This window comes from Phasianus colchicus, chromosome 2 (assembly GCF_987193195.1).
Source record: "Phasianus colchicus chromosome 2, bPhaCol1.hap1.1, whole genome shotgun sequence".
NCBI lineage: Eukaryota > Metazoa > Chordata > Aves > Galliformes > Phasianidae > Phasianus > Phasianus colchicus.
In genome coordinates this window covers 30,029,827-30,057,486 of record NC_143437.1, presented here as the reverse complement: position 1 = coordinate 30,057,486, position 27,660 = coordinate 30,029,827, and the positions used below count along the sequence as shown (strand labels likewise).

Sequence of the window (27,660 nt, the reverse complement as noted above, 5' to 3'; positions counted from 1 at the left end):
ATGAAGATACTATCTATGCCATCAGGAATAACTGGGAAAGAGCTCCTACAGATGACCGACCAGCTCTGGAGACCTCAGTACAGGGAAGATGTGGAGCTGTTGGAGTGGGTCCAGAGGAGGGCCACAAAGATGATCAGAAGTCTCAAGTACCTTCCATACAAAGACAGGCTGAGGGAGCTGGGCTTGTCCAGTCTGGAGAAGAGAAGATTGTGAGGACACCTCATTGCAGCCTTCCAGTATTTAAAAGGAGATTATAAACAGGAATGGAATCAACTTTTTACCAGGGTAGACAATGATAGGAAAAGGGGGAATGATTTTAAGCTCTAAGAGGGAAGGTTTGGATTGGATGACAGGAGGAAGTTCTTTACAGAGAAAGTGATGAGGTGCTGGAACAGGCTGTCCAGACAGGCTGTGGGTGCTCCGACCCTGGAGGTGTTGCAGGCCAGTTTGGATGGGGTCCTGGGCCACCTGGTCTAGCATGAGACTAGGGGGTGGAACTTGATGACCTTGAAGTCCCTTCCAACATAAACTGTTTTATGATTCTATGAATGTGAATATCGTTGGGACTGCTAAACTCCTATGGCATTTATGTGGGTTCCAACATCAGGATGGCAAACATTTTTCTCTTGTGTGTATAATCTATTCATATCATCTTGTGCATATAATCTATCCAGTGTTTGGTGGGCCTCAGCAACAACTGTCATTTAACTTTGGAGAACGGGTAATAACCAATTTAATAGTCCTGCATTTCACAAACCCTCACCCCAGCTTAAGTGTTTGTTGTTTGTTTCTTTTGTTTTGTTTTTCCTAAAGATTTGCTCTAGTCAGTGTTTTCCTTTCTGCTCGCTCTTCCTTTTGTAACTTCATGCACTTAGGCACGTATCAGCTGGTTAAACCACGCTTTCCTCATAGCGAGCAGTATGCCTGTCTGCTGCTGCTGATTTTAGGATGAGGAGTGTGCCCATGGTTTCAGGCTTTGTGGGAAGCAGAAGACAACTCCGTTGGTGCTTCAGGTCCTCGTGACAGAGCTGCTACGGGCACGCACTAGCTTTATGCGCTGCGAGAAGCTGCAGCACTGCTGCCCTCACAGAACCAGTTCTGGCACTGAGCTGCGGCTGTTTTACGGGGAGATGCCCGGCGGCGCCAGGCAGGCTCTGAGGAGTCCGTGCCTGCAGCCCTGTGCGAGGCTGCGGTACCGCTGGGCGGAGCCCTGCCATAAGCAGGAGGGCTCTTTCCCTCGTTAAGTGCCACCAGACTGAATAACGGGGTGCTTTAACGACACCGCCAACGCTCCGTATACATCCTTACATATAACGTATGTATTTTATATACACAGAAAACACTGTAAATGCGCCCTTCCCCTCAGGGAAAGCGGCGAGGCGGCGGGCGGTCGCGCCCAGCCCGCGCAGCCGTTGCTCAGCAACGCGGAGGGGGCCTCGCTGAGGCGGGAAGGGAGAGCAGCTCCACTTCCGACCCCGCAGCTGCCCGCTGCGCGCCTGCGGGAGCGCCGCCCCTCGGTGTCGGCACGGCCGGCCGCTGCGTCACTGGCACGCGCCGCCGGGCGGGAAAGGACCGGCGGGAGGGGCCGGGGCGGGGGCAGCGGGGAAACGAAACCGGCGGGGGCGGCGCCGATAAGGGCGCTGCGGAGCCGCGGAGCCGCGGCCGGGCCTCTGGGGTGCGTGCGGGCAGAGGGGCGCGGAGCGGCGAGGTCGGGCGGAGGGAGGCGTCGGGGGGAAGCGGTGGTGCGGGGAGAGCCAGGAGGGGAGGGAGAGGAAAGCCTCTGGATTCTGCCGTAGTGCAGCGGGTGCTGTTGGTGGGGGTGAGGAAAGGGACGGGTGCTGGGCTGCTGTGTGCGCCTGTGGAAATAAGCCTGATAGGGGGCGGTTAGAAGCAGCGCCATGGGGCATCTGTGCTGCTGCGGCGTTCCTCTGTAGGGTAGTATTTGCTCGTTTCTCGTGTGTTTGGATTAAACGGTAGTATTGCTAATTGTCGTCTATTTAATTTATTTACATGCTGGCATCTGGGTTGTTCTCATTGACTAGCGTTTAAGTAGCTCGTAGAAAGGATGCCAAGCTGTAGTTTCTGGACAGATTTTGTTCGTTTACTTAAACTAGCTGTTAGGTAGGTTCACAAAACCTGGTGTTTTACCTGAAGACAGCTCAGGTTGTGAAGTGGGTGTCCAGATTGGTAGATGAGGGAAGGGCTGTTGATCTTGAGGGAAGGGCTCTTGTCTGCCTAGACTTCAGCAAAGCCTTTGACATGGTCTCTCACAGGCTGCATCTGGGGAAACTGGCTGCCCGTGGCCTGGACAAGTACACACTTCTTTGGGTAAGAAACTGGCTAGAGGGCCGTGCCCAAGGGGTAGTGGTTAATGGAGTGAAGTCCAGCTGGCAACCTGTTTCAAGTGGTGTCCTCCAGGGGTCAGTACTGGGGCCCATCTTGTTGAATATCTTTATTGATGACCTTGATGAGGGGATTGAGTGTACCCTCAGTAAGTTTGCAGATGAACCAAGCTGGGAGGTGGTGTGGATCTGCCTGAGGGTAGGGAGGCCCTTCAGAGGGATCTAGATAAGCTGGATCGCTGGGCTGAGGTGAATGGGATGAAGTTCAGCAAGGCCAAGTACCAGGTCCTGCACTTTGGCCACAACAACCCCATGCAGCGTTACAGGCTTGGGGATGAGTGGCTGGATGACTGTGAAGAGGAAAGGGACCTGGGGGTGTTGGCTGATGCTCGGCTGAACGTGAGCCGACAGTGTGCCCAGGTGGCCAAGAGTGCCAATGGCATCCCGGCCTGCATTAGAAATAGTGTGGCCAGCAGGGGCAGGGAGGTGATCATCCCCCTGTACTCAGCACTGATGAGGCCTCACGTCGAGTACTGTGTTCAGTTTTGGGCCCCTCACTACAGGAAAGACATTGAGGCCCTGGAGCGTGTCCAGAGAAGGGCAACGAAACTGGTGATGGGGCTGGAGCACAAATCCTATGAGGAGCGGCTGTGGGAGCTGGGATTGTTTAGTCTGGAGAAGAGGAGGCTCAGAGGAGACCTCATTGCACTCTGCAACTTCCTGAAGTGAGGTTGTGGTGAGGAGGGGTTTGGCCTCTTCTCCCAGGCAACAAACAGGACCCGAGGAAATGGCTGCAAGTTGTGCCAGAGGAGGTTTAGGTTAGATGTGAGGAAGAACTTTTTCTCTCAGAGTGGTCAGGCACTGGAATGGCTGCCCAGGGAGGTGGTGGAGTCGCCATCCCTGGCAGTGTTCAAGAGGTGTCTGGATGAGGAGCTGCAAGATATGGTTTAGTGCTTGTGGTAGCAGTGGTAATGAGAAGACGGTTTGACTAGATAATTTTACAGGTCATTTCCAACCTTGTGATTCTATTATTCTATGACAGAATAATGCATGAAACGGTCTGTGCTGCCATGCTACCAGTATGAGTTGTGTGCCTTACCCTTCAGCGTGAAGAAGAGTGTTAATTTGTGTGGTGTTTACTAAGTGTAATCTTCTTCTTTCAGAAAAAATGAAGAGAAGAACTGAGCCTGAATTTAGTAGTCCCCAAAAGAAGCAGAAGAAGGTGGAAGACTTGGGTTTAACTCTCAGTTCTACTTCAGATGATGAAGCTCAGCTTAGTAACCATACTACTCAAGGTACAGTTGGAGGTTTTAAGTGTTGCTGTGAGGAACTAACAAGTAGGAATTGCAGGGCCATGAGGATGATCAGGGGGCTGGAGTACCTCTCCTGTGAAGAAAGGCTGAGGGAGGCGGGCTTGTTTAGCTTAGAGAAAAGAGGGCTCTGGGGCGACCTTATTGCAGCTTCCCCTTGCTTATGGGGAGTTTATAAACAGGAGGGAGACGTCTTACATGGACTGATAATGATAGGGCAAGAAAGAATGGTTTTAAACTAAAAAAAAGATTTTGGATATTTTTTACTCAGAGGATGGTGAGGCACTGGCACAGGCTGCCCAGAGAAGCTTCGGATGCCCTACCTCTGCAGGCATTCAAGGCCTCAGAGCATCCTGATCCTGGTGTTTGGCAACCTTGTCTACAGCAGGGGTTTGAAACTGGGTGGCCTTTAAAGTCCCTTCCAATCCAAACCGTAGTTGTCATCTCTGGTTGATGGCCGGAACTTCAAGAGCATGCTTTATCTTTAGTAGAAAAACGATGTCTTCTTTTAAATTCACAAATCTGTTTGGTGGCAATTTTTTTTTTTTAGCTTTTAAAAATAAAAATCTCACAAACACTTTGGTCTGGGGATTTCATGAATGCAGACTTGGTAAATAGACAAGTCCATGGCCAAAAGCTGTAAAATTCTGTTTATATGTAGACAGCATTACTCTCTTCAGTCTCAGGAGATATTTTTGTTTTGGAAGCTTTCAGTAGTGAGGATTGTGCAGTAACAATAATAATAATGGTAATGTCTAATATCTTGTGTTGCTTTCTTTTTTTTAAAACAAACAAACAAACACAAGACATTAGATGTTATTAGGTTCTCCTGCATCACAGTACTGTCTCTTTTATTGGATCAGTGTGAATGTTTTTTTTTTGTAAGTTGTGGAAGTTCATGTTTATTTGGTTTCGGAAAGAGTAATGTTTCAGAGTTACCTAAATGAATTGCCTAGTGTTTTGTTTCCTTCCTTCTCTCCTCCCCAAGCTGGAGAGTACTTTCTTACTTCTAGTATACCAGAGATGAGGAGAGTGCCCTACACAATTGCTGACCCTCTTCCAGGATGGTACTTCATGTTACTTCACGCTCTTCGTACTTCTCAGTCTTGGTATTTCCCGTGGTAGTCAAGTGTTAGTAAGGAAAGGGTGTCCACATAGAAAGAAGTGAAAGTGGGAGGGAAAATGCATGAAAAGTGAGTGCTCGGTTTGGGAGTAGTGGCAGTGATAGAGTACGGTGTGTGTACATGTCCTTGCAAATGTTAAAAGCAGGAAGAGTTGCAAAGAAACTTTCTTAAGATTATGTAGTCTGAATTGTCTTTGAGAACCCATCATGAGCCCTGGAAAATAAAATGCAGCTCAAAAGCAGGTAGCAAAGATTATTGAAGCTGAGGACTGGAGAAGCAAAAAGCAATAACTGGACCTAAGTAAAATCTTTTTGATCCTGTTAATCTCTAAGAACTTTGTGAAGGAGAAACGTTACTTGTGTGACAGATGCTTGAAAAGTAAGATGGGAATATATCATTGCAAACATGCTGTGTCACAGCCTTCTTTGTTTTGAGCTGAAAGTCTCAAATGTTAATTCCATAGGCTCCAGCATGATAGCCATCTTAAAGGCTGATAGTTCAACAGCAGTGATTGTACACGATGAAGCAGTTACAACTACAGCAACATATTTCACTGTTGAGTCTTTCACTTTCTTGGCTAATGACCTTTACTAATTTACCTTGGTAATAACAATTCTTTGCTAATTATCCAGTTGTTTCTTGCTATTTCAGTGGTGTTCAGTTATCCATAACAGGGAAATAGAGATTTTTTTTTTTAAATTAGAAAAAAATTAAGAAAAGTTCAATCTCTTCTACTTTGTCTTTTTTTTTTAATACCTGTGTGCAGCTATCTAATTCCTTCTTAAGTGATAAACAAGGAAAGATAATCTCTGCTGACAACAATTATCTTGAGGTAGCTTTTACAGTTCAACACCTAGTTGTGCAAAGAAGCATGGAATGAATTCTAGTAGTCACTGAACAAGGGATGCTCAAGGGGCAGAGGTCTAATGAAGAGTGTGGCTATGCTCTTTGTGCATTGCTGCTTCAGTAGTCTTTATGGCCTGCCCCCCAGTACAGACTATAGTAGGACTGCTGTGGTGCTAGATAAATTTCTGGAAGGAAATTTGTGCCATTGCTTCATCCTCATCATGATCACAGCACAGGAAAAGGGAAAGTACTCTGTGGGTTGCAGGGCCTCCCTCCCTACTCACCTGATGCGTCATATCATGTAGTTCTTGATGGCATTACTGAGGTGTCTTGGTGGTGATTTTTTTGTTTTGTTTTAGTGTCTGTTCACTTCTTTCACTTTTCTTGTTTTCAGAGTCTTCCAGTAGCAGCAGTGGGTCTGAGAGTGAGAGTGATGAAAAAAGACTTGTCTTCAACAATGAGTTCAAACAAGACTCTCTGGTGGAGGGTACTTCGTCCCGCTACTCAATGTATAACAGTGTCTCCCAAAAGCTCATGGTAGGTAAAAACAGTTTTGAACCAAAGTATTAATACCTCACGAGTGCAAACTGAAAAGACCAATCTTTTCTGAGATTCTGATTCTGGTTCTCCTTGTAGCAGGGTTCTCTGCTTCTTTAATCCATCTAGTAAGCAGTTCGGGGAGGTAGAGACAGTTTTGATGAGAGGAATTTGTTTAAAAAAAAAAAAAAAAATTGATTCATGTTCCAGGTGCTTGAGCAGGATGATGAGTGTGAAGAAAGAGATCTTTGAATAAGGCAGTTTGCTGAGCTGGAAAAGAGTCCTACCTTGTGTTATTCTGCAATTATTTTTAAGTTAACAAACATCTGTCAGAAAGACTTTAAGAAATTCTCATGTTGATATTAGTTCATTTTGGTCTTGGAAGCTGACAGGCATACCCTTGTAGAATTATTACCTTAACAGTTAAGGTGTTTATTTCAAGTAGAGCTGCCCCAGTTTATATAGGGCCAGAAGTTTCTTGGAAATGCATGGAGTTGTGCACAATAGTAACAGCCGAACTTCAGGGATGATCACCAGCCCCCTAATTACACAGTGACAGTGCAGGGGAGAGAATTTTCTAGAAAATTCTAAGGAAATCATGGACTGTTTCTCATGTTAGTCTCACATTTGATAACTTTTTTTCTGACTATAGAGGCGATGGTAAGCCATAAAGAAGTGAAGCTTCTCTGTGTCTTTGCTGTTACATGTTTCCTTATGCAAACTCCATCACTGTGCTATTGGGAATACCCCATTACCCTGAAAGAATTTCTTTTTGTGATAAGAGAAATAAAAATTATATTCCTGGGGCAACAGGGGATGGTGAGACACAGTTGTGTATTACTTGAAACGTGAGAGGAAGTCCAGGACACAAAGGAGGACTGAATTGGGGGTCTCTCTTGGGGTTGAATTGGGGTTTTGTGCTGCTTTCTCAGGAGCAGGAGTCAGCTGCACAGTGGTATGCCAGCATGTACTGCCCTTTGCCAAGTGGGAAGATGAGTCTGCTGCTAGAAGCTGGGAAGTGTTAGTTCTTAATAGAAGTGGGAACAGGAAGGTATTGCCTTTCCAGGAAACAAATTGCTGCTAGCAGCTGTGTCATACATCTGTATGAAGCAGGAAATTTCAAATTTTGCTGAATTCAAAACTCAGTGGGATCCAGAGGCTGGGGGCTGCTGATGTGCTCCTCTGAGAATAAATTCTGTAGCTGATTATTGATCATTCAGAATCTGTCCATGCGTGTTTCTGTAGCTGGGCTGCAGTTTGCTGATTCTAGCACAAGACTGTCTTTCTCTTGGAGGATTCTCTCTGAATTCAGAAGGCTTTTCTTTTTAAGGTTTCTTAAATTTGAATACAAAGATTGAATGTCTGATTAGATTAGTTGGTAGGTAAAAGGAAAATTGTTCTTTACTCCGTTCAAAATTCTGTCCTCAGAATTGCATTCCTTCTCTGAGTATTAGGTGAATTTTAACTGATGTTTGTAATATATGTGACAGCATGTTCACAACAAGCAATATCACAACATGAATTTGTTCTTGTGCCAGTGTCTTGGTTTATAAACCCACTGAACACAGTGATGAATGTCTCTGTCTGTTGGAGCACACTGTTCCTTCCCTAATTTGTTTTATTTCCAAATGTCATTCTTTGCATCTTGCTTTTTCTGTTGTTTGTTTTTGATGGCCGTGACTCCAAACCAGTCCAGTGTGATGGCTCTTCTTCTGGGCTAGTCTTTGATTCCAGTTACAGTATGTAGTCTTAAATCTACTCGCCTCATTGTGCTCCCTTTTCTGTTTTTGTAGGCCAAGATGGGCTTCCGGGAAGGAGAAGGTTTGGGAAAATATGGCCAAGGTAGGAAGGATATTGTTGAAGCATCCAATCAGAAGGGAAGGAGAGGCTTTGGGCTAACCCTCAAAGGGTTTGATGGGGAGCTGAATATTGATTGGCAGGATGAGCCAGAGGTAAGTATTTACTGTTTTGAGTACCTTTCCATTGCTGTGTTCAGGATTTGCCCACTGGGAATGTTTTTCTAGTGCTGACATACTACTTCTGTCAAGTGGCTCAGCTGGATAGACCCAGACTCTATTTTGTTCAGGAATAGTGTATTTTATGGCACCAAGTCAGTTTCAGATGGATTGTTGCTGTGATCTGTATGATTTGTTCCTGAATTTGTAGCAGTGAACGTGATGGAAAACTTACCAAGCTGTTTTGTTTTATTTTGTATGTCATCATTTTTCATACTCAAATAGGTGATGTTTTTTAAGTATCGTATTCTGTGTCTGTATGATAATCCTAAAAAAAATGAGATGTCCTATTCCTGTATCTTGCCAAGCTCCTCAACAGGGAAGAAAATTGAAATAGGTTCTGTCTGGAAAGCAAAGCCTCATTCTGACACTATTCAATGTTAAATGGTTGCTATATGTTTGTATTTAAAGAACAAACAAGCCAAAAAAATAAAAGCACAGCACAGAATCCTAGGGCTCTGGTCAGCTGGAGGGCAAGCCAAAAGGCCCCAGCCATTGTGAGTCAAGGGCAGCAGTGCTGTCAAGTTATTTATGCTGCACTTGATTGTACTTCCCTCTGTTTCTTTGAGTTGTTTTCAGTAATTAGAAATAATATTAGAGATTGTTCCTTTAGAATGAGGAATTTGAAATGCGCTCTGTAGGCTCATTGCTTTGAGGGTCATTCTTCACCATGTTTCTGCATCCTACAGCAATTAGGTGTTATTTTTTTGCCCTTGTGGATGATGATGTTGTAACTAACATAAGAAGGTGAGCAGATGTTAACAGCCTGCCTTTGTGATGAATTGACATTGATATGAACTCTACTGCCAAAACAATTCCTTCCCTAGGTTATTCAAAATATTTAATCCTTGAATTGAAGTCAAGGAATTGGAGGAGACTTTGAGAAAGAATTGGAAAAACAGATATGTGAAGCTCTGCGAGAATATTTTCTTTTAAATGTCTCTGCACTGTCTCTAAAATGTACCTTGAGAGTGCTAGGCTATAGCTTTATTGATAAGTATCAGGTGAGAGGAAAGTGGTGTGTGGTCATTTTTTAGTTTGTTTTGTTTTTCATTTATCCAAAGAAATGAAGCATGTCTTAGGCAAGGGGGAAAAAAACCTAGAAAGTTGGCCCATAAGTCATGGTTTCACCCCTTATGGTAGGAACAATTGGTTGTTACATTTTGCTAGCAGAAATTTTCTTGACTCTTCCTATGTCTTGTGTTTGCAGCCTAGTGCCTATGAGGAGGTGGATTGGTGCCTTGAGTGTACCACAGAAATCCCTGATGCCCAGGAGCTGAAGGAGTGGATGACTGTGGGCAAGGTAGTTTTTTTAGATCCTTAGTACTTAGTTTAAGAAGACACAGGAATGAATACTCAGCCTGAACCAATTGCCTTGTCAAAGAGTCATCGAATAATCTAGGCTGGAGGGAAACTCTGTAAGCTGCTACTGTAACTTCCCACTTGAAGCAGATCCTGCTAGATCAGGTTGCTTAGGGCCTTGTTTGCTTGAGTTCTGAATATCTCCAAGAATGAAAGTCTCGCAGCCTGTTTGGACATCTACTACACAATTGGGTCAGATAATGCAATTGGCAAAATTATTCATTAATCAGCATTTTTTGTGTTGAAGCCTGCATCCATTGTTTCTTATCTTAGCACTGTGCATCTCTGGGAAGAGCCTAGGTCATTTTTTTCTTTCCTAACTTTAGGTAGCTGTCGACAGGAATAGAATCTCCCTTTTTTTTTTTTATCTATTCTGAGCAAACTGTTCCCTCAGTCTCTTACACACTAGATACTACTACACCCTTGTCATCTTGATGGCCCATTTGGTGGGCTTACTATAGTATGTCAGTGTCTGTCTTGTACTGGGGAGTGCTAGACTGGATGCAATATTTCAAGTGTGGTTGTAAGATGCCAGATAGGAGAGAACAGTGCCTCAGCCTGCTGGTTATGCTCTTGCTAATAACACCTAGTATGTGGTTGACAGGCTTCATCCATCACAAGTTCATGTTGCATTCTGAAATGACTCATAGCATATTTGTTAATTGTTACGTGTTCTCATCCTGCTCCAGAGGAAGATGGTGATTGAAGATGAAACGGAGTTCTGCAATGAAGAGCTTTTACATAATGTCTTGCGGTGCAAGGTAAGTCCCCTTTCTTGGAGAGGAATTGAAGTTTTGTGGAAGCAAGTGAAATAAATAATTGAATTTATGTAGGTGATCAGCAAGAGCTCTGCACATCCTCTCTCGCATCTGTGCCATTGGCGTGACCTGGAGTTTTGGCTGCTACTGTCTGTTCTGCCCCTGTTTTATACCTCTGCCTTCAAGGAGATGAATGAAAACAGTGGCCGTTTTTTAGTCAGTTCAGTTGAAAGGTTGTAGGCTTGAATGAGCTAAGGAAATAAATTTCCTTTCTTTTCTTGCGTGTTCCATTTTTCCTTTTAGATTTGATCGTGCCCTTATGAATTTCAGTGTGTGTGTATGTATGTGTGAGAGAAATACCTTCACCTGTGACTACATTTAAAGTGGCTACCGTATTGCCAGGCTTGGGAGCTGTCTTTACAGAACTCTTCAGTGTCATTAAATTTGAGTCAGAATTGGGTAAGGTGTCCCTGTTCATTTAAGGGGAGTTGGACTAGATGGCCCTCAGAAGTCCCTTCCAACTCTAAGGATTCTATGATTCTATATCATTATGTGACAGAAAAACATTCTATATTGGTGAATCAGTAGCACAGAATGCTGAGCATCCTATTTACCTTCATGCTTGTCTCTCCTTATGTTCAATATCTGTCCTTTAAAGCTTTGGCAAATTCAGGTTAATTTGGTTTCTGTTTGCACAGAGTGTATTTGATGAGCTGGATGGAGAAGAAATGCGCAGAGCCCGAACAAGATCTAACCCCTATGAGATGATCCGTGGAGTCTTTTTTCTGAACAGGTCAGTAGCACTTGTGATTATGTAGGTCGTCTTCTTATTATGTCCACTTTCAGTTGTGGAAGCCAAAGTTGAAACTCATAGATCCCTATTTATGTGTTCACAGAGCTGCAATGAAGATGGCAAATATGGACCATGTCTTTGACTACATGTTTACAAATCCTAAGGACTTCCAGGGGGTGAGGACCTCTCTTTAATTTTCAAAGCAGTGCTTTCTTAGAGTGGAGAAACTGGGGAGAAAGGAGAATCCTTTGAGCACTAGCTGGAAAAACAAGTTTTTGAAAGACATTTCTGGCTGAGCAATGCAGTTGATAGGTTTGACTGATGGAAGCTGTTACTGGGCGAGTAGAATTTCTTCAGTTTCCTTTTGTAGAGGCCCTTGATAAAGGAGCGAGATGCAGAACTGCTCTACTTTGCTGATGTGTGTGCTGGTCCTGGGGGCTTCTCTGAGTATGTCTTGTGGAGGAGGAAGTGGCATGCAAAAGGATTTGGCATGACCTTGAAAGGACCAAACGATTTTAAACTTGAGGACTTCTATTCTGCTTCCAGTGAGCTCTTTGAACCTTACTATGGTACGTAATGCATGCATAAATGTTGTCTGACGTCTTCGCTCGTGCTCTGACTTCTGTATCAGGAGTGCAACTGGTACTGATACCAGCATGGGGATTTGAGAGAAGCTTGTTTCTAGAGAATCACTTTGCAAGGTAGGAAGGGGTTGTCCTTTGAGAAGGGAGTTGAGATTGGTGAACTTGCCCATCAAGTCACGTTTCTATGCTTTTTTCCATTCTGCCAAGAAAACGTGTCCTGATGTAATAGTTTCTGCTTGAGCTCACCTGAAAGCTGCAGAGTGCATGCTTGTTTGACAATGATTTTTCTCACTTGACTTATGCAATTCTGAAATGTGAAGAGTGAGATGACTTGCCCAAAGACTATTAGCAAGGCCAGAGATAGAAGCCTTACTTGCCTGACTGGCAGTATGCTTCTGTATCAGACCTCTGTAAGTCTACTTTGCTAATTTATTGTGGACATTCAGTAAAGATAAATAAAGCAAATTAAAGCTAGAAGCTGTATCTGAATCACTGTGACTAAATGACCTGTGTAATCTAAAGAGTAACTGTGATAATATCTAAAGATGTTACTCTGTCTTTGAGATAGACTGTGTGTACACAATTACTGCATCTTGTGTGTAGTAGCCTGTTACATTGTATGATACACATGTGCCCCCTTTCTTCATAGCCTCTTGGAGTAGGAAGGGAAATACAAGGATTGATAGTCTTGCTGCTTATTTCAGACTATGTGAAGGAAACTCAAATGTGTTTGTTCTACAGAGAAAAGGGTAAAAGCCAATTTGCCACTTGTGACATCTGACCATGAACTCTTAGAGAATAGCTAGTGCTTCAAGATTAGATCAGTTAAAGAAAAGGTTCATGGCAAGGGTAGCAAGGCAGAAAAATGCATTGTTCTAATGGTTGCACTGTTTGGATTTTCATAACTCACTGCAGACTGGTGTTTTTATGAGGGAAGGATGATACATGGAGAAATGAGTAGCCCAATGACTTTGATGCATTTTCTTGATTCCGTTTCTGTCTGCTATGCTGCAAAGTCTGGTGAGATGTGTAAAAACTCTCTTCCAAGTGATGGGAAGAAAGTAGACTGCCGTGATATTTGTGTTGTAAAGAATGGTAACAAATTCTAGTGTCACTTTGCTTAGTGACAGCATGATTGATGAGGAATTTAGTCATCAAAGCACAGTCGTGCATCCTGATCTTTCTGCTTCCTAGTCTTGCAGTTCTTCAGTTAATAGGAACTATAGCTGTAGAAGATTTGTAGGGATTAACGCCAACTAGAAGTTCAGGCTTCTTCAAAGTGAAAATTGGTAACCTCTAGAATATGCCTTGTGTTAGCTTTCTACAATGCCAGCCTAGGGGACAGTGTATCTCTTTCTTTAAAAAGCCATATGGAAAAGCTTTGTATTCATGCAAATAAGCCATATTTCTATTTTCCTACTTCCTTTACAAACTTGTTTATATATGAATGTTTTTTTGAGGCTGTTTTTTAAAATTCTAGGTTAGATTGTGTTTGGATGTAGATAATAGGTTTCTTTGGATTGATGCTAATTCTTAGTTGAAGGTTACCAGTGCACCATATGAATAATTTTGCCTTGCTTGTTAAAAAAACAAAAAACAAACAAACAAAAAAACACAAAACATGTTAGTAACAGGTGAGCTGTTCAGTAGATTCAGCTATTTGCCATTTCTCCTTGGTTGAGAATTTTATGTTGTAATGCAGTTCTTGACCCAGAGGAGGGCAGTGAGGGATTTGTCATTTGCTGCAGCTAACATACAAGTTGTATTTTGAGCTTGGTTATCATATGGCTTTGTATGTATTTATGCTTACTCACCTATCAAGGTCTTTGTAGCTTCTGACTAAATACTGATTGAATACAACAGATCACCTGTATGTACTGATCTTTTAGTCTACTTTGCGAACATGTTAGTAATTGTCTCCTCCTTCCCCCCAGGAGAAGGAGGGATTGATGGGGATGGAGATATCACTCGCCCTGAGAACATTACTGCTTTCCGGAACTTTGTTTTGGACAATACTGATCACAAAGGAGTGCATTTCTTAATGGCTGATGGGGTTGGTCCCTTCCTTTTTCTTTCTGTACTCATGACCAAAACTAGTACTTCAGACTGTGTGTGTTAAGATACTTGACATGTGTTTGTATTATCAATGGGATGTTAAGGCTTGCCATTAAAATTTCTGGTGACAGTGTTTTGTGTTGTAAAGAAATTGTGATTTCATGAGTCAGCCGTACAGAATTGTTTGCTTGAGCGAAAGAAAAATGCTAATTATATGCTATATTTTTTGTAGGGCTTCTCTGTGGAGGGTCAGGAGAACTTGCAAGAAATCCTAAGCAAACAGCTGATGCTTTGTCAGTTTCTTATGGCACTGTCCATTGTCCGAACAGGTATGTTTTATCCATCAATCTTATTCCTCTTCTTTAAGGCACAAATGGTATTGCAGAAGGGTGCTGTAGACTTTTATTAATATACCATAACATCTGCTGTGCTGTGAGGCTAGGTTGCACAAGATTGAATGTATATGCATTCATTCCAATATTGTTGTCACAAACCTAAATGAACTGGGGCAGAAAAATAAGACTGTCTATTTTGTTTTCTTTACAAGCAGGAGGTAAAAGTTCTGAGGTAAAAATGCATTTTAACAGTAGATCATGTAGCTGTCTTGGGCTAAAGTCACTAGTGTAATTGCTGGACGGTATGTCTGAGCTTTATGCTATCAGCTGGACCGGCTGCTTTATGAATATTCTGACAGGCTGGTTGGAGCAGAGCAGTAGCAATTCAGTTCATTTTCTCTTTAGTTTGTGGCTTTTCTCCTTTAAATCTGCTGTCTCTAACACCAGCTGATGTCTCATGCTGTCTTAGATATTGTTGCCAAGTGATGGATTTTTATGGTTGTATCTGGTTTTGATGGTTCCTCTTTTCTGCAGACTTTAGTTAGCATTTGGCACTGATACATGCAAGAGCAGAAGATAAAAAATAATTATCACATTATCATTTGTCCCGTGCCTTGTGTTCAGATATACCTGAGCCAATGATCTGCTTAGTAGTATCTGCATGAGCATAATATGGTGAAAGGAACAACTTTTTTGAAGTCTTTATTCTCTGTGTAGATACAACTTTGTAAAATTGATTGCTTTTTGCTTAGGATAGTGAGGAAACTTGTTTGAGGGCTAAGGGTGGCATAGACATTTTTGTTTCTATTCTATTTTGGTGGTATCTGTTAGTTTTTTCCTCCGGTGTGAAGCTTCGTGGTCCCATGTCAGAGCTCTTTGTCTGCAAAGGCTTTTTATAGTATGCTGCAATACCATAGGATACAGTTTGGGCCTGAGAAGGGAATGGCGTAGAGTGGGTGGAAAGTTTGGTCTCGAGGCAGAATGCATGTTGATTTGAGCATGGTCAGAGAAATTCTTGTCCCTTTGCTGAACAGATATGGGATAGATGGTTCCTGCTGGCCTGCTTCATGAAAGTGTTTTAGTTGCTGTTTTATTGTACAAAACCACCTTTTTTTTTTTTTTTTCCTGTGGAAGATAAGGTTATGGAGATGCCTGATATGTCATTGTGTCTTTATAGTCTTCTGATGTTGGTGTGTTTCTTCTCTTTGATCCAGGAGGACATTTTGTCTGCAAAACCTTTGACCTGTTTACTCCATTCAGCGTGGGGCTTGTTTATCTGCTGTATTGCTGCTTTGAGCGTGTGTGTATCTTTAAACCTGTGACAAGCCGCCCTGCTAACTCGGAGAGGTGAGATTCTTGAGCAAGAGGGACTGCTAAACAAAGCTTGATCTCTCATTACAATGACAGTTGCTTTTGGTTTAATGGAAAGTCTGTGATTTCACCCAGTTGTCAACTGTCTTGTAGCAGGAAACATTTTAGATGGCTAGCAAATTATGATTTCTGAAAAGGTAAAGAAAGTATTTGCCAAAGTATGCTTGCTTTTTCCTGCCTATACTGAGCTTCATCTGTAGAGAAAACAGTGGAACTAAGTACGTAATAAATTCTGATCTGCATGTAGCAATTAGGCTTCCATTGAAGCCAGAAATTATTATGTGTATTTTTATACCTGTCAAGTTTAGCACAATTAATTTAGTATTTTAGGGAGTTCTGTGATGTTTTCTTAATAGGGTTGAATTTCCCTACCTTTTCAGAGAGTAGAAAGTGATATGTAATGATGTGATTGGTTAGACTTCACCTTCTTGGGGATCCTTGGGTGGGCAGAATTCCTGGGATTTGGAATACTGTCTTGACAGCAAGAGAGTGGCAGGAAAGTTGACGGTGTCAAAAAACCTGAACCTAAATTGTCTCTCTGGCATTCTGTGCAGGTACGTGGTATGCAAAGGATTAAAGGTAGGGATTGACGACGTGCGAGAATATCTCTTCATGGTGAACATCAGACTCAACCAGTTGCGCAACTCCGATGTGGATGTGAATCTAGTCGTCCCATTGAATGTGATCAAAGATGACCAGGATTTCTACGATTATATTGTCCAGTCCAATGAAAAGTGAGTGCCTGTGAGCAGTGAGGGCTGCTTGCTTTAGGCAGATCAGCCAAAATGGCTGGCTTTCAGTTGCAGCTGCTTGCACTCATGGAGGTGCTTGTTGATGCTGCTTACGCTGCTCTGCTTTTGCTGCCTGAGGGGCTTAGCAGAGCAAGGGGATACTGCATAGAGAAATACTTTATGCTATTAGTGAATGTTTGACCTCTGAATGCTGTCCTCCTATACTGAGCAAAAAGGAAGCTACCACCTATTTTTTTTTTCCAGTGGCCACCTTTATCACTTTAATTTATGTTGATGATGATCAGTCACTCCTTTGAGGGTCAGGCAGATTTCCTTCAGTTGTTCCATCAGTCTTCCATGTAGAATGATGTTGATGGCAGTAATCAGCTTGCTGTCCTACTATAACTTTCTTCTCTTTCAGCCACTGCAAAATTCAGATAAAGGCACTAGCTAAAATTCGTGCTTTTGTTCAAGACACGTGAGTATATTCCTTTGGCTTTTGGTGGGTATTGAATTAACCTACTGTAAACAAATTGTTTTGCCCTTCTTTAATGTGTTCTTAATTTGAGCTGGTACATTGGTTGGCCTTTAGAGCCAGGAAAATTAATAGTGCTTTTAGGTAGCTCTGTTTGTGTCTCTGCCTGAGCTCCTTGAGGAAAAAGTGTGGGTAGCTGGAATCCTGAAAGCTGATGGTTTGTTATCGCCCTTACTGAAGTGGTTTCCATGTGTTGCATGTTTTCTGAGTACCTGAACTGGGTTTGCTTCTTAGAGGGACTTTGAGCTGAAAATGTGAGCAATACCATCCTTGCTGATATGTTCAATTCTACACCTAACATCATTGTGGTCCATAGTTCTTAATTTTTCAAGGATGACTCAGTATACCGAAGTAGCATGAACTAGAACTAACTAAAGCACGTGAGAAAAATGTCTTTCGTATAAAACTAAAGCCATTGCAATGTATACCTGTTTCCCTGTCGTGGCTTTTAAGTTTGGGTGTTGTTCAGAGAAAATACATAATAGAAAGCTGAGTGAGCCTGAAAGCCAGATATTGTCATAAGAGTTAATCCTAATCATAACACTGTTTTTTTGTCTTTATTGCTCTTCATAAATAGGGCTAGTAGGTTCAGCTCTTGGAGATAAAGATAAATTCATACTAACACTTCACTTCTTGAAAATACTGATGCCTAATGATGCTTTCAGATAGAGGCTGAGTATCAGTGATGTATACTGAAGCAAAACTAAACAAAGGTGTTGGGAATGTGTGGAGAGGGAAGCAAGATCCTCAATTTGAGAATAATCTTTTGAGGAGCACTGCTTGCTTATCATTCCTAAGCCAGATACTGAAAGATGCAAGTTTGATAGGGCTGGGATATGTTAATGCTGCAAGAACAAGGAAGACACTTTGCTGTTTTAATAGTCTGCTGCTTTTCTCTTGAGGACACTGATTGAGCCACGACAGGCTGAAATCCGGAAGGAGTGTCTCCAACTATGGGGGGTAAGTAAGCTGCAAAGCAGAGAGATAATGAAGACTTCCTTGCTGTAATGAAACAAGAATGGAGCTGCTGTGCAGATGAAACTTTCTAGCCAGAGGTTTAATACACTGCCCTTCAGAAAAGTCAAGGATTATTTAAAGCTATTCATGTAAACAAAGGGGATGGTGCTTGTGAATTTGGTGTATGACTTAACTGAGCGGGCTTCTAATTGCTTTGCTTTGCTGCAATTGAGAAGATTTTATAGAATACTGAATTAACATCACCTAGTGGTTTCCAGGTGGTAGAGCTATCCAAAGAGTCTCTTTCCTGAGCCTTTGACTGCAGTCATACATATGATGACATATGTATGATGACACAGTCATACATATGATAGTGTTTCACTGAAATGTGGATGGAATTAAAGATTTAGCCTGAAACTTTTGGAAGCTGCCCATTGTTTCCTATGAAATGTGGCATGCCTATATTAAATTTGAGAAAAATGTGAGACTTTGTTTGCTAGGTAACTTCTCCAGTACCTGGAGTCCCAAGACCAGTAGTTTCAGGAGGCAGGATGGTCTGCCACATATTGAAACCAGAAAGGTGTGAACGTGCAAATGAATAACCCTTATTATCAATTGTTTGAATTTTTTTTCCAGATTCCTGATCAGGCTCGTGTTGCTCCCTCATCTTCAGATCCCAAGTCCAAGTTCTTTGAACTGATTCAGGTAAGACCTTACCTGGAAGTTTCTTCTGAGTTCTGTCATGCAAATAGATCTTTTTCCAGCAGTAATTAAAAGATGAAGAATTTCAGTCCTGGATTATTGTTTTGTGCAAAAATTGCACGTACCTACCTGTTGATGTATATTGTCTAACTTGCCTTTCTATATGTTGATCTTTAGGGCACAGACATTGATACCTTCAGTTACAAACCCACTCCTCTGAATTCCAGTACGCTGGAGAAAATCCGCCAGGTGTTTGATTACCGATGTATGGTGTCTGGAAGTGAGCAGAAGTTCCTTCTGGGGCTGGGGGTAAGGCCTGAGAACAGTCAGACTTTGCATCTAGGAGTTCTGCTGGTTCATTTTAGTGGTACTGTTTTGCCTTGTAGATTCATCCCATTCTTTTCTGACCTCAGGGGTCAGGAAGAATCCTCACTGACAGCGCTGAACACTGCTAGTTATTGTATGATTTTTTTCCTCCTGACTTCAGTGCTGTTCGCAGTAATTAACCCCGTTTTTGTAATTCCAGCCTACGCAGAGACCTGTACTCTTGCTAGTATCTCTAATTATCTTTGCTGTCCTTTTAAAGGTGTTCTATTTTTCGTTCATTGTGTAGATATGAAAAGACACCGACAGATTAGAATCAGTGTTTTTGTTCATTTGCTGTAGAGATTGATTCTTCCTTAAAATTTTCAACAAAGAAATTGCTTGTGACAGCCTAGAATGAAAAGATTCTCTGAGGGGTGCTCTGGAGTTAGTCAGAGGTCTCTCTTCCACACATCTCTTCATGAAGCCTTGGGTGAATCTGACTGCCTTCTATACACAGAAATCACAGATCTACACCTGGGATGGTCGCCAGTCAGATCGCTGGACAAAACTGGATTTGAAAACTGAGCTGCCACGAGATACCCTTCTGTCTGTGGAGATTGTTCATGAGCTGAAAGGAGAGGTAGGAAGCTATTCTCTCTTACAGAGTGACTGCAAATATAATGTGCAATTTCACTTATTCTCTTCAAAATACTGCAGAATAAATGTTCCATATGTGACATGTGAGAGTCTTTTGCATTTGTTATTTAGAGAAACGATTTTGGATTAAGTTCCTTCTTTCTGACCAGCATCAGAGAGATGAGCTTTTAACAGTTTTGAAATTCCTTTGTACTTGACATGCTGTTGGTCTACATGCAGCAGATGACGATGTTACCACTAAGTCTTAAAGTGATCTGTTTCTGTTTGTGTACATAACTACACAGTAGCGATTGCAGGCCTTGGAAGAACATCCTTGAGATATATTCACAATGTAAACTGTTGCTACCTGGGAGTTTACTTCTCTTCTGGCATCTCAAATGAGGACGCTGTGGTACACTGGGCTCCCTCATGAGGCAGTATTGCACCAGAGAGCTAAGGATGATAGCTGTGGTACTGCTCTCTGTCTTTCCTTCCGTTGAGACAAGTGTGTAGTTGACATACAACAGTTCTTGGATGATGGCAAGTTAATGTACAGTGGGCTGCAGAGAATTTGCTTGCTTCTAGTATCTGGAAAGTTGCTCTCTTGCTAGAAAATAGTGATATGCTGACAAAAACAACCCCAAAAAACAACAAACAGGCTATAAACCAAAACTGAAATAGCAACAGACTACAATCTGAGTGGTAAGTCTATTCCTTTCTACAGGGGAAAGCCCAGCGAAAAATCAGTGCTATCCACATACTTGATGTCTTGGTACTCAATGGCAATGATGTCCGAAACCAGCATTTCAACCAGAGGTATGTAATCTATGTAGAAGCTTCTTTCTCCTACATGAGTAAGAGTGACTGGGAAACATTTGTTCACACTAATGGAAGAGAACTGAGCACAGGCAGATGAGAGCGTTTGGCTGAACCACTTCTGTAAAGATGCACTGTGAACGAACCCTCTCAGAAGTGAAGTAGGTAGAGCTTTTTTTTTGGTGTGTATACTGTCCCTGTGTATTGAGGTCAGGTCTAGTTCTTTTCTTAGTCTGGGGTGAGGCACAATATGGATAAACAGAACATCTTGGGAGCATGTATAGCACAGCTGATAGGTGGCTTAGAGAGAAAGAAAGAGCTCCCCTGTTTCCTTCCTTAGCATGATGTCTCCACTTATCTTGTTTTCCTGTGTGTGTGTCAATGAGTTCAGCAGCACATGGGCTTGTAGAGCAGGCAATAGAGACCCATTCCTAATGGATAGCATCCAGTATCACTGGGCACTGAACCGGGAGAGTGAGGTGAAAAAAAAATCCTGTTGCTCAGTACCTATTTGGCTTAGTGGTGGGAACGGTGTGGAAGTATTGAAATGTCTAATCAAGTTGTTACCTTCAGTGTGTGCCAAAGATCTAGCTAGACTGTAGGATTCTCTTTCTGTTTTTGATCAGGATTCAGCTGGCAGAGAAGTTTGTCAAAGCGGTTTCCAAACCTAGCCGACCAGATATGAACCCGATCCGGTGAGTGCCTTCTCTTTTTCAGCCTTGCATGTTTTGGTTTCACTGTGTTGGAGGATGAAGATCAGGAGCTGAAAGAATTAAATTTCAAACTGAAATGCATAGTTCTGTTACCTTCACTGGAAAAAGGCTGGGAGCTCTTTAAATATCTAAAACAAAGTTGATAGTGGAGAAGTTGTACCCTCCTTTCACTTATCAGGTGTTCATGCTTTCATCATAGGTGGACTTGTTGGTGCAGGTCTCAGGTGTTTGTTGTAGTAGATCTAGTGCTCAGTTAGTGTTATCCTTGCAATGTCTTCTACATCCTTGTCTGCTCATAGTGTAAGAAAGGCAGTGAGCATACAGATGTCACATTTTCTCAAGCCAGTGGAAATAAGGCATTAGGCTGAGGAGAAAGGTTGACTCTAGTCATGCTTGGCCACCTTGTGCTATACAAAATGAACTGCTTGACTGCTCCCTACAACTGAGACAGAAAACGATGACTCTTTAAAAAAAAAAAAAAAAGATGATTCTTAAAAAGTGTATATATATATATATATTTTTGTTTTGTTTTGTTTACAACACATTTTTGTCTTGCTTCTGCTTTCCCCCCAGAGTGAAAGAAGTGTACAGACTGGAGGAGATGGAGAAGATTTTTGTGAGGTAAGTGACCAGCAAAAATGAAGCACTACAGAGCCTATGGACATCATAGGTGAGAGATGTGCTTGAGGAGTCCTGGAGAAAGAGCTTGTACAGCTCTTGTAGCTAATAGCTGCTGTTTTTGGTTCAGAGAATCTTACTGCTGAGTTGTAATACCACAGACGCAGCCAATGTGTTTTGCAGTAGTAGAAGTAGCAACTGCACTTTGGTATTTGTGCAGAACTGTCAGTGGCTTGAAAGTTTAAGAGTTCAAACCTGAAATGGGAATCCCATTTGGATTAAGTATGGTAGATTATCACAGATCCCACATTGCAGTGCTGGATTTGCTACCTGACATATACATACAGCTCTGGCTGTTTTCCCTAGCCACACAGGGGAGGCAAGAGACTGAATGCTCCAGGGACGTGATGGTTGATCCCGTTGTATTTTCACTGTGATGCTCTGGAAAGAGTGTGCAGATGGCATGTTGTGTGCAAGATGACTGTAAAGGAAGAAACAGGAGATGCTGTGTTTGGCATCACTCTGTTATATTCTTTTCTCAATGTTCAGGTTAGAGATGAAAGTCATCAAGGGTTCAGGGGGAATACCCCGGCTATCCTACACAGGCAGAGATGACCGGCACTTCGTACCCACAGGACTCTACATTGTACGGACTGTGAATGGTAGGAAGAGAGAGTCTCTTGCTTTTCAATGCATCTTCAAGTAAAAAAATAATTGAAGAAGCTTACTCCTTCTATAACTTAGTAAAAATTTCATGGTGGTATTCCAGTGGCTAGAGATTAACCATTCGTAGTGAACTTAGCTTGGACTGGGACAAGGTTCAGGGTGTTTTTATGATAGCTTTTTCTGTGTTAGTTGGATTAGCTATTGTGTGGGTAGTTTCACTTATTTACATGATTCACTTTTTTTTTTTAAATATCATAATTCTTCCCTAAGAATATATAACAGTACATGAAAATATCCTATTTGGAATGTCAGCTTTTAAATGCAGAGAGAATAGTTTTCAGTAAATGCAAATAGTTTGGGAAGTAGGTGATTTTGAAGGAGGAAAGGGAAAAGAAGAGGAGAATCACCATCCTTATAGATTCCTTGTCCCTGCTTGCACTATATGTGCATTTATAACCATGCCCTTTTCCCTATTCCATTTTCTGTCTAATCTGTGACACTTTTCTGCTAGATCCCTGGACTATGGCATACAGCAAAAACTTCAAGAGGAAATTCTTCTTCAACAAGATGACCAACGAATCAACATTTGACCTCCCATCTGAATCCATCGCACCTTTTCAGTGAGTACAAGCTCTGGCAATTGCCAGAGCTGAGACTAAGGAATGAGAGCTGCCATCTGGGTTTGCACTGTAAGCACAGATTGGACACCAGCAGAGCGTGCTGCACAGACCAACACCTCAGAGTTTTACGAAGCTGCTGATCTGGATCTGTGGATTTTGTTATGAGTAACACATCTTCTCACAACTTCCTCCCTCTATCTGCAGCAGAACGCAAGTGACTGAACCTCTTGGCACCCTAGGAAATGGAGGCTGAGTCCAGTAACTGTAATCTGTTACATTTCTGTATGTTATGATAGTTGGTTGGAAGTTGTTAATTGAAAAGTCAGCCTCGGTTGATTTAGCCAAACTCAGGTATAAGTTGTAGGTTACTGGGAGTTGTTTAATGAGGGAGAAAAGCAGTGTCTCCTTGGGAAAGAGTTGTCACTGGGCAGTCAGCACTGTGGCTGCTGAATACCATTGGTATCCAATTGAGTACTATGCTAAGACAGTTTCTTGAGTACAGCAAATTTTGAGTCTGTCTAGCATATCAGGGCTCATAGGTGGAGATGTTCCTCATTCTTTGCTTTGAGGTGGTCTCAGGAGATGCCTGCCACTACCAAGGACTTTGCCTCTGAAAATAGGGTTCTTAAGTTTCCCTTAACCAGCTAAATAGAAGAAAGGGCTTAAAACTGCAAAAGCAGAGGCAGGTGGTGCTTTTTCCTTTCATGCCTCAAGGTGGAGTTGTTTGGCCTGTGCACTCAAAAATAGGCTAGTATTAACCTGTAGGAATGGCTGAGGACTTGGAGTGCCTGCGTAGGAAGAGTTGTGCTATATTGTGGTTAGTGAATACTAATGTGTCTGTAATTAGCCATTGACATGTGCTCTTGTCACTGTGTTGGTATCGCTTTGTTAGAACAGTAGCACTAAATAAGCTATGAATATTTTGTCAGTAATTGTACAAAACTCAAGGCTGCTGTGTCAGCAGTAATTAGCAGCTCTGTTTTCATTATGGCTGGGACTGTGTCAGTGCAGTGAGGGAGGGCTATGCTTGATGGGTGGAGTGAGAGATGGCATTGTAGGATCAGAACTCTCAGCTGCTGATGGAGCTTGGTTATTTCATGCAGGAGGAGGAATGATCCTAGTTGTTTTCGTACAGCACAAAGAGCTGTTCATTTGCAAAGATCCGTAGGACAGCTATTACTGATTCTAGTAGGTTTGTGGTGAGTGATTAGATTGCTGCTGCTGGCAGACTTTCTAAATTCTTTATTAAGGCCTTTCTATTGCCTGCATTGATATTTTCTGAAAAACTTGTGGGGGGAAAGTATGTTTTCCCTAATGATCTGTCTCCTTCCAGCAAATACTGGAACTGAATCTTGAGTGAAGCTAGAAATTAATAAGTTTGTTTCCATGGAAATATCTTAGGCTTGGAAATTTCTGTACTTTATGGGCCATAGAGTTTGTAAGGTGAATGAACGAAAGCATTGGTCTTTTTCTAAGGCACTCTTTAGATCTACAGTACCTTTGTGTGACTCCCAGTGTAAGAGAAGCTCTCTGTATTGCACTCTCAGGCTATGATGAGTGTTCTTCCACTCTCTTACCATATTAATCTCACTTTCCTCTCTGTCCACAGTGTATGTCATTACAGCCGTCTCTTCTGGGAGTGGGGTGATGGTGTGAAAGTGCATGACTCTCAGAAAAGGCAAGATCCAGAGAAGCTATCAAAGGAGAATGTCCTATCTTTCATCCAAGCACACTACCCCTAGCCCCAGCTCTCTTGAAGGATGCTGGGAAGAGGCTGAGCCCAGCTCGGATTCTTCAGGGACTGACAACACTGGGAGACTCCACAACTGTCCTAGCCTTTTCCAGAGCTGATTCCTTGGAGGTGATCTAACTTGGAAATGACATGCAGAAGACATAGGACAAGATTCTGAACTTGGCAGTGTATATAAGAGTATGACCCAGGTAGTGCCTGCTGCTGGAATACCTATGGTGGCTCCTGGAGTGAAGGCCTAATGCCCTTTTGTCCTGACCTACTGCATGCATAAGGCCAAGGGGCTAGAAGCTTTCTTTGCTCCTGTTAAAATATTCAGCAAGGTTTGTGGAGCTCTGTGTGTAGGACTCTCCAGGCTTGTGCTTCCTTAGCAGTGGGAAGGAGCAGATGAAAGTGGCAGTGCTGGGCAATAGCACATCGATGCAACCCTGCATCATACCTGGCAGCTGTATGTCTCCTTGGCCTTTAGTTAAAGGCCTTCGCTGCCTAGTGGAGGCTATTAATTCACTGGGGAATGCTAGCATTGGGGTGCAAACATGAACTCTTTTTAGTGTTTCCAACACATCAGCTTTCAAGGCACTTGGCTTGCCAATGGCAATTCCTATGTGATGGTATCCTGTTGGACAGAAGCCAACACAGGTGATGAGTAGACTTCCTGGCATAAATTTGATGTTTCAGTGCCAGGATTTTCACAGATGTCTACAAGCTGCTGTTTCAAGGATTCCTCCTTTGCAGGTCAGTGACTGATCCTGAACCAGCAGCCTGCAGTTAATTCATGAAAGTGTTTATGCCTCATGGTAATTCTGAGACCAAGGTGCTTTGGTTCTTAGTACTTTACGCCATTACTCAAATCTTCCAGAAGGAAAGCGGATGTGAGAGTGAAGACATAGGAAATTGGGGATGCTAGAAGTGTTTAGAGGAAATTATGGGTACGTTTGATTTTTGTTAAAAGACCCAAGGCTTCAGTGAAGAGAGATCTTGACTTTGACCATGTTGGTTAATTAGAAGAAATCCTCTCCCCTGACTGTGCCCACTGGAAAGGTTATCAGACTTTCCTTTTTAAATGTCAGAGTGAGCTTTGACACTCTTCATGTCTCATCTGGCCCTGGAGCTACACTGGGGTGAAGAGGGTGAAGACAGTGCTGTGACACTCAGCATGAAACTTATTTCAACAGACTTCTCAACGTTATTTTGTGCTGAGCTCAAAAGTATTCTTCTGTTGCATGATGTACCTTCGGTTCTGGCTTCCGTGGGGCTTTTGGCCAGGTCTTCCACTTAAATCAGAAGCTAACACACAGTTGACTGCTTTCAGCCAAGCAGCAAATTGCTTTTTTTGTTTGTTTGTTTTTAAACATAGATTGACAATAGGGAGGAAACTGATTTAGGGATAGTCTGAACTGTGCCTTAAAGAAAGCTATAGGTCTCCTTGGAACTATAGCAGTTCCTTAGATTCTTATTTTTCTCCCCAAATCTGTATGTAGTATTTTAACGAGCTTTATGTAGTAAGACATGGAAATTTTCACTCACGGTTCTATAGATAGGATGGGTGTCCTGCATCACTCCCAAAGAGGCCATAACAAGGTGCGCGTGTTGTAGAAGTCCTGTTTTCATCCACCCTCTAAGGTCCAGCATCCTGCATGAGTTTTGTCCTCAGCATCAGCACGTAGTTAACGTCATCCTGCTAGGTGGCTGTGCTCTCTGAGCTTAAAGCATTTCCATGTCTTTAGAAATGCATCATCTCCATAAAACCATGGCTTCTGTTTTGTTTTTTTTTCTTTTCTTTTTATCAGTTTGGTATAAATAACAGATACAAGTCCTTGCACCAGACAAGTTTAGATGCAGGCTCAGTCACTGCAGAACCACACCTCCTGGCTAGGGGAGCAGCCCAGAAGCTGGCACAGTCTGTTGGTGAATGAAAAGTGGAAGCAATACTCGGGGAGTGGATAGGAGGCTGGGTTGGTAATAGATTGCCCTGAATACTGTGCAAGGGAGCTATTCTCTTCTCTCAAGCTCCAACCTAAAGTGATGGAAGTGGATAAAAGGACCTTTTCCCATGTTTGTGGTCATTAATGCCTAGATACAGGTCTACTGGAACAGTTGATGAACTGCATGTTGTTACTGCATCCTGTGGATGACGATCCGCCCTCTATTTTCAAGTATAGCTAATACATATATGAGAGAAATGGCAGGCTTCCTTCCCCCCCCCAAGAACAAGAGCTCTATAACTGGTAATTTTTGCTGGCAAAAGCACTTCCACAGGGGTTGAAGAGGACTCTCTCCTAGTGGGCAAAAATGCACCTCCAACTGTGTGGTTTCCAGGCCTGTGAGCAGTTGGCTTTATAAGTGAGTAATTTGAGTTCTGGCACTTGCAGACTGCCTTGAGGCTGTTGTAATGCCAGCAAAGCATGCCACTCCCTTTGCCAGGCTGCGTTGGTAAGTATTATGTCCTCCACTCAGGGTTTCTGTCTCTTCTCTGGGCCAGCAGGCAGAAGGGTGACTAGGAAGTCTACTGTAGAGCTTGTAGGCTTCTGAGGGTGCAAAAGAAAGCTGATGAGCTGCAGGCTGGCTTTTGCAGGTATTTCCTATTTGCCCTGTTGCCTCCAGTTCCTCCCACTTTTAATTTGCTTTTATTTTTATTTTTAATGCACTGAACCTTGATTCTGAATCCCAATTCAAGAAGGTAAACGTAAGGCAACATGCTACTTGCTTCCTTGGTGCAGGGTAAATACAGAGGGATTATGTTGGCAATGGAAGCTGAAGAACATCTTGCTGAAGGGAATGTTTATGTATGTGAATTGCACAATGTATTGTTATTAGGCTGTGTATCATTTTGTGTTGATTTCTCTGCTTTTGTTGTCTCTATTACCAATACAGCCCCTTTAGTTCACCTCACTGCTTGTTTACTTTATTTCCCACAAAATTTGGGCTAGCAGCCTGTATTAGCGTGGCAATAGGAAACACCCTGCAGAGTTTAAAATTTTGAAGGTAGTGCCCTAGAGCTTTCCTGACAAGTGCTCCCTCAGGGCTACCTGAGGTATGTTACTGGAACAGAAAGAGAGGAGACTGCAGGATGATAGGATCTTAATCAGGGGCCTGAGAGGAGGCCTGCTGCAAAACTGGAGGTGTAACAAAAAGGGGAAGGAAAAGCTGAAAGCTACAATGTCAAATGACTTTATTT

At 42.6% G+C, this 27,660-nt stretch overlaps 1 protein-coding gene across 2 annotated transcripts; it reads left to right on the top strand.

The window, feature by feature from the left end:
- The first annotated feature begins 1,586 nt into the window (after window positions 1-1,586).
- Window positions 1,587-27,374, top strand: CMTR1 (cap methyltransferase 1). Of its 2 annotated transcripts, XM_090135215.1 has the most exons (25): window positions 1,588-1,675; window positions 2,274-2,328; window positions 3,506-3,637; window positions 6,017-6,159; window positions 7,953-8,111; window positions 9,385-9,477; window positions 10,226-10,297; window positions 10,993-11,087; window positions 11,191-11,263; window positions 11,458-11,656; window positions 13,606-13,724; window positions 13,959-14,055; window positions 15,276-15,408; window positions 15,987-16,166; window positions 16,585-16,641; window positions 17,601-17,658; window positions 18,292-18,360; window positions 18,535-18,666; window positions 19,181-19,303; window positions 20,024-20,115; window positions 20,742-20,810; window positions 21,402-21,449; window positions 21,996-22,108; window positions 22,624-22,732; window positions 24,342-27,374. In XM_090135215.1, the coding sequence occupies exons 3-25, from the start codon at window positions 3,511-3,513 to the stop codon at window positions 24,472-24,474; spliced, it is 2,493 nt and encodes an 830-aa protein (XP_089991341.1). In that variant the 5' UTR covers window positions 1,588-1,675; window positions 2,274-2,328; window positions 3,506-3,510; the 3' UTR covers window positions 24,475-27,374. The 2 variants fall into 2 exon arrangements, with proteins under 2 accessions (XP_031449894.2, XP_089991341.1); XM_031594034.2 differs by lacking the exon at window positions 2,274-2,328 and having other exon boundaries at window positions 1,587-1,675.
- The last annotated feature ends 286 nt before the right edge of the window (window positions 27,375-27,660 follow it).

What these genes read in the sequence shown, in the direction of transcription:
- CMTR1 (XM_031594034.2), top strand. Translation starts at nt 3,511, where the DNA reads ATGAAGAGAAGAACTGAGCCTGAATTTAGTAGTCCCCAAAAGAAGCAG. An exon ending in AGTGTCTCCAACTATGGGGG is followed by an intron (nt 17,659 to 18,291) that starts GTAAGTAAGCTG and finishes TTTTTTTTCCAG; the next exon opens with ATTCCTGATCAGGCTCGTGT. An exon ending in GAATCCATCGCACCTTTTCA is followed by an intron (nt 22,733 to 24,341) that starts GTGAGTACAAGC and finishes CTCTGTCCACAG; the next exon opens with TGTATGTCATTACAGCCGTC.